The following is a 6,808-nucleotide window of genomic DNA, read 5'->3' as shown; positions in this document are numbered from 1 at the left end:
AACCCTCAGGAATAGCTCTCTCATAAGCCTGCTGATAATAAATAGCCTCTTGTGCAGCAAAAAAATATCTATCTGCCTGGCTACGAGCCTCTGTCACTGGCCCAAATAACTAATCATATGCATCCATAGTGATCTGAGTCCTCCTAACTGCCTCATCCCTCTCCCTCTATAATCGATCTCTCTCACCGATAATTGATCCCTCTTTACAATCAACTCCTCCATCGCATGCCAATACTGATCCTTATCGTCGGCTGCTACCACAAAGTAGTGACCAAGTCCTCTAAAAGCCTAACTCGATCTCTCAATCCCTCATCTCCTCTCTCCACACCTACAGACTCCGAAGCCTCGGGAATCTCCACGTCATAATGATCATCCCCGCCCTTATCTCCATCACTGCTCGATGACCCTGATCCCGACTCATCACTCTAATAAGAACTGCTCATAGATGCAGTATCTCCACCAATATCCACTTCCTCCCTATCACTATCCACCTACCCTGCAACAACAGCTATCATATCTCTACCTCCTCCACCCCTATCCTCTCCACCTCTCCCTCTAGGACCCTTGCCATGTCTAATATGTTGAGCACCAATCGGAACTATCGGATCTATCAAAGGTATAGGCCTATGTTGTATCCACCATATACTATATTGTGTTGTAGAACTTGGATCCACTACACCAAGCCGACATCCACACAAAATAGGAGCAAGAGCATCAAACTCAACAATAGAAACATGAGGTTGCTCGCAAGCACCCCAATTACCAACCTCTCGAGTAGTACGAGTAAAATAAGTTGTCACATCTGGAATACCTTGTACTTCCCTGAACTATCTAAGTAGACGATCATGAAGATGTATATCAATAACCCTGTGGCTACCCACATCTCGACCAATAAGATATCTTTGTTGCTGACAAAAAGGAAGATGTTGAGCATCATCAGTCTACCCAAGACAAGTAAGATAAGGTCTCCATAAGAAATACTGTAGGATATCAATCTGATGACACCAATACAAGATGTTACCCGATGCCCTATGCCTCACACCAACAGTATACCCATTAGCATATGGTTGGTCTAGCTCTAAATCCATATGTAACGCAAGACGAAAGATAGCTATGTGCTCCCAAGCCCATGTCTAGAGCAAAGTAATACCACATCCAATTGATTTCTGCTGCAAGTAAACAATCTCATGCATCTGATGATACAAAGTGGCAAGAAGACAAGGACCCCAAGCAAACACACGTCTGTCAATAATCATATCATGTATAACACATCCCCATCCAACAAGAAAACCATGGGCGTGCCTATCAGGAATCAATAATCCAACAACAATACAAGCAAGCACAACAGTGAGATCATCATAATCAAAATCATCTCAACGAATCTCATAACGATCACAGATATGTAGATCCTACTCCTCACACTCGAACAATGTACACAAAGCAGAAATACCATCATGCCGATCAAAAGTAACTCGCCTACCAGATATCGGAATGTGTAAAATATGCCACACATCCTCAAGTGTGATAGATGCCTCACCAGTCAATAGATGAAAAGAACATGTCTCTGAATGCCACCGCTCAATCAAAGCAGTAATCATGGCCCCGTTGGTCATAGCCTTAGGCAAATGTGCTATATAATATAATCCAACCTGTCATAACAAAGTGATATCCTCTGCATCCAACTCATGACGTTGATCAAGACTATTCAGCTATGTCTACCTAGCAAGTACTGGATAATGTGCCTGCATTTGGAAAATAAAAAAATGAGTCAACTACGTCATCAAAACTGTCAGGATGCATAAATACGAAAAAAAGGCCTTTCTAATTAATTGTGATTCAATATTACCAACTGCGAAGCAAAAGAATCAAATGCGACATACTTATGCCATATGTGAAATGATAAAATCAAATGCAGTTCAAAATGTTCAATTGCGATCCAATGTTTTCAAATGCGACACAAGGTTAATAAATGTGACATAAAATATCAAATGCGACATGATTAAATCAATTGTGGCAATATCGATACTCAATTGCGACATGCATGAAAGATGGCACACCAAAAACGGTTAATTATTTTGCAAAATATAGACATAAACTGGCAAAAAATCAGGCAACTCACCATGCCACTAGTGTCGCGAGGTATCTGATATGACCGCACTCGCTCGGATAAATGCAACCTCGCTCTATGACCTATCATTTTGCTTCAAGGATGACAAAAACACAAATATCTCTAAGCAATTCTTTCAAAACAAAACAATGCAAATGAGCTCAAATCCAATATCAACCTTCATTTTATAAGCTCAACATTAGGGTTTTTTAACATAAGCACTTGTGGACCCCTCTAGCTTCAACACAGTTTTACACATAGAAAACGAGATCAAAACCCTTTCAAACTTCATACAATCACTATCTAGCATATTTCCGAAAAACTAGTCTCCGTTTCACAATTTTCCCGACCACTTTTTATGAGGGGGCATTATACCCTAGCGTCACCGAGGCATACTGGGGCAGTTTTTCTTTTCATTTTCTTTGAAACAATGTCGTTTCGACATTGTCTCAAAGAGGGGCAAATGTAGACACCTAAAAATGTCTCATTAATTCTACACTAATTATTCATCTATTTAATTAAGTAATTCTTTAATTATTTGATTAAACTAACTATTTCTTCTAATCATCGCCCTTCAACACCTCTTATTATTCTATTTCTATTCTCAAAACATTTTAATTAGTTAACCATATCTCAAATATTAATTAAATATCAATTATTTAATTAATTACAACCTTTTCCTTAGTTATATAATCTTTATTATTTAATTAATTTTATTTCCTAAGTTTAAATAATTTCATTTAAATTATTTAAATTAATTAACTTATTCTTCCAATTCCCCAAATTATAATTCCAATTAATTTCATCTAATTTCATTACATATTTCCCCAAATTCAAATTTGACTTAATTTCATCTAATTTCATGTTTTCAAATTCACATTTTCCCCAAATCTGAATTTCAGTTAATTTCATGTGCATTTCAGTATTCAAATTACCAAAATAAAAATCAAATTGAAAATAAAAATCAAATTCAATTTCAAATTCCTACAACACATGCTAAATCAGAACTGATTGATCCAATCAGTTGTCTAATCAGTTAACTCATCAATCATCTTTTTTAACTCAAAATCATCTTTTTATGACTAATCCATCAATTCAGTCTTCTAATCCATCAATTTAGTCATCTCCCTAGTCTATTCAGTTCACTAATCAATCAAGTGAGTTTACTAATCCATCTATTCACTTCACTCTTGAATCAATCCAGTTGACTACTCAATCAAATGAGTTAACAAATCAATCAATTGAGTTCACTGATCAATCTAAAGCAATTATCTATCAATCAACACTTGAGTTCTATTTCTCACCCCCTTTGTGTTGAAAATCTATAAAATTCAACCTCTTTTCTCAATTCAGTCTAGAATCACAAAAATCAGAGTCTTCAAAACATTTGTATGCAGGAAACTGATGCAATACCTGAGAGTCGTCAACCACTCAAATTGGAGAAGCACAATGGAAGCAAAGATGCAGAATGAGGGAGTTTCTTATTTGAATTTATTCTTTATTTCATATTAATTTTCATTGATTATGTTTGTTTGTTTGTTAATTAGTTGAGAAATGGTGATTCGTTCTTATTTACTAATTAGCTTAATACATTCATGACATTTAGGCATAGAAACACTAGGAGATAAGATCCTTAAGTGGAATGATAATCAAGATGGGTAGGTTGCATGGGTAGATACTGATTAGAGTTGTTTAGCTACCATCTCATGGGCTTAGTTCTTATTTTAATAATATTTTGATAATTGAAGTGATCTTCATACTTTTCGTATTTCATTCTTATATGTAGAACTCATAATTCAGTATTATGATTTTTTGTCTTGGTGTACCTATTACAATTAACATAAAATAAATATCCACACGACACTGTGTTGTTTCTCTTTTGGTTTACTTTACTCTGTTTTGGGTTTCCTTCTGGTCCATTGTATGTTTTACAACGAATGTTGAAATTTTATTTGTTTATAGAGAAATACAAATACACAATATTGTATTCTATATAAAAGGATACGAATACATATATAAAGATATATGAAAACACATATATTAACACATATATGAAGTGTTGAATATGCACACATATATTAAGACATATATGAACACATAAATGGATAGATATGAGTGCTGAAAATTGCAGAGGCCCATTACATTGAAAAAAAATCAAATTCTGTTAAAATTACACTAAGAAAACTTTTGTAGTCAGTCAAAATAGCTCACCTATACCAGCTCTAATGCATATGGCACTCAGCAAATACCAAACAAAACCCTAATGAAGCAAACACAATTTCTTCTACGTACCCTTTACTTTCAAATCTTATGCCACCGATCTTCACCTAGCATTGATGATATTTGTTAGCTTGTTAATAAATTATCTTTAGGATTACAACCACTCCCTCCTTATCACACATTTATTTATGCTTCTTTTTGGTGCAGGGCACCCTCTTTATTCCATTTGTTGTTTGTGTGTTAAATAGGTCTTAGATCCTAGGATGGTGTGTTGGATTAATTTGGATCCTCTTGATGTAATAAGGAACCCATTTGTAAGGCCAATTGGCTCTAAGGTCATTTATAAACCTAGAGACCAATTTAGGCCATGGGGTTCATGTAGTGTACGAGGCATGTTGATAGGTTTATTTGAGTTGTTTTAGGCCTAGGATAGGTCTAAAAAGTCCAATAGGGACTTTGGCACATCAAAAAGGTCAAAAATGCAAAATTGTAAAAAGTTGCTAAGCAACATTTCCCATCGGTTGTGGCAAAGAGGTTCCAATGGCCATAACCAATTTGAAAACATTTATAGCCATTGGGGGAAGGCCTATTTAGGCCTCTGAGATCATCCATGTTGGTGTTGGATGAGGTATGTAAAGATTTGGTTGATTGAATAAAACTCAGATTTTACCCAATTCTCACCACTTTCCATACAGTACAATCTGATAAAGGATTTGATTGAATAAAATTTTGAAGTGGTTGTATAAGGGTGTGAGTTTAGGTTCTAATGCAATTTATCTAACTCCTTTTGGCATCGTTTGGAGTGAGCAATGAACAATTTACTAAAAATTGTCATTCAAAACCCCGGTGCATAGAGTTTCACCCAAGATGTGGCCCTAACTTGCAAATTCCAATGTGGAATTCAACGGCCTCTTGGAAAATGCAAGTTAGGGGAGTCTACATTGAGATTCCAAAACAGTGGAATCAGGGAGTGAGGGTTGGTATGGTTACCACCAAGCCCTAGGCTAAACAAGACAATGTGTTTAGTCTAGACTACAAGGAGAAAAGAGCAAAGAGTCACCAAGGGAGTGTATGGAGACCGGATTGATGGTGGATTTGGTCCATTAGAGCACAGGGGAACATGTCCAAGTGGTGAGTTTAGTTTTTCAAACCCATTCTCAAGTGGTTTCTTTGGAAAACAAGCCTAATTAGGCCTATCAGGTCCGTGTCCACAGTAGGTGCTTAGGGGTGTTGGAGAAGAGTCAAGCCTCAATGTGTTGGGATTGGATGTAAGCCCAAAAAGGGTACACTCAAATCTGCAATTTTCTCCTAGGGTGTTTCGGAAGAATTTTGAACAAAGCTAGGATTACCGATCTGGCAGGGCTACTAGAACTAGGCCTAAATAGGGGTTTTGTGACCCGGGTGCACAAATGAGACTTGCAAACTTGATTGGAAGGCTAGGGTGAGTTATCCTAGTTGTGAAATAGTCCAAACCCTCCCTTGGAAATGCAATAGGTGACTGGTTTCCATTAGTGTGTTTAGAACCCTAGTTGTGGGGTTGTATTAGACCTTGGACAAGGCATAGAGGGGTGATTTTGGGTCTTCTATTCTTCTAGTTGTCCACAATGCATCAGGTGGTATCAGAGCCAAGACGGTTCTTGAGGGTGGAAGAATAAGGTTGACAAGATGTCAGAAGGAGAAGACACCAGTGATGGGAGAAGGATGACCAACGTTGAATTGGCCAAGATGGTAAGAGAGCAGGTAGCAGCAAACAAAGAGATTAGAAAAGAATTGGATAAGTTGAAGGGTAACATGGATAAGAAGCCAGGAGACTCTGATGAAGAAGAAGAAGGGAATGATGAAGATGCCCTTTTGCAGGAAAGAGAGAGGATACTTGCAGATCAGAGAATTTTCCTTGAGGCCCTTGAGAGAGTAGGTAGCAGAGACGGAAAATCAATCCTACCTATGTTCACTGGGAAGATGAACCCAGAGGAAGTCATGGATTGGTTGGAGGCCTTAGAGAACCACTTGGAGTATGAAGATGTGCCTGAGAACTAGAAGATGAAGACTACTTAGTCTAAGATGAAAGGATCTGCCCTTAGTTGGTGTAACTTCTTACAAAATGAGAGAGTAGAAGAAGGGAAGAACGCCATCTCATCATGGAAGAGGATGGTTGCAGAGGTGAAAAAGCAATTGGTACCTGAGGATTATGAAGTGACAATGCACAAGAAGTTGCACAACCTAAGACAAAAGAATTTGGATATGAGTGGATACACAAAGGAGTTTCACAAACCGTCCCTAAGAGCAAGGGTGCCAGAGAGTGAGAAGCAAAAGTTGACAAGATATATGAATTGCCTCAAGTATGCCATTCAAGATGAACTAAGTCTCTTCAATCCTGAGACAGTTCATAGATGTTATCAAATGACATTAAGAATTGAAGAAAATTTCAGAAGAAAGGGAGACCAACAGGGTAGAGGAAGAGGAGGAAACTTCAGAGGAAGG

General features: G+C 37.4%; 1 protein-coding gene across 1 annotated transcript in view; it reads right to left on the bottom strand.

The window, feature by feature from the left end:
• Window positions 1-1,366: 1,366 nt before the first annotated feature.
• Window positions 1,367-6,808, bottom strand: part of LOC131062769 (BAHD acyltransferase DCR) — a 36,515-nt gene continuing 31,073 nt past the window's right edge. The window contains exon 3 of the mRNA XM_057996499.2: window positions 1,367-1,742. Coding sequence (XP_057852482.2) covers window positions 1,706-1,742 — 37 coding nt within the window. The 3' untranslated portion in view covers window positions 1,367-1,705. The remainder of the gene's footprint in view (window positions 1,743-6,808) is intronic.

Source organism: Cryptomeria japonica, chromosome 9, assembly GCF_030272615.1.
Source record: "Cryptomeria japonica chromosome 9, Sugi_1.0, whole genome shotgun sequence".
Taxonomy (NCBI): domain Eukaryota; kingdom Viridiplantae; phylum Streptophyta; class Pinopsida; order Cupressales; family Cupressaceae; genus Cryptomeria; species Cryptomeria japonica.
This window is presented reverse-complemented; position numbering and strand designations above follow the sequence as displayed.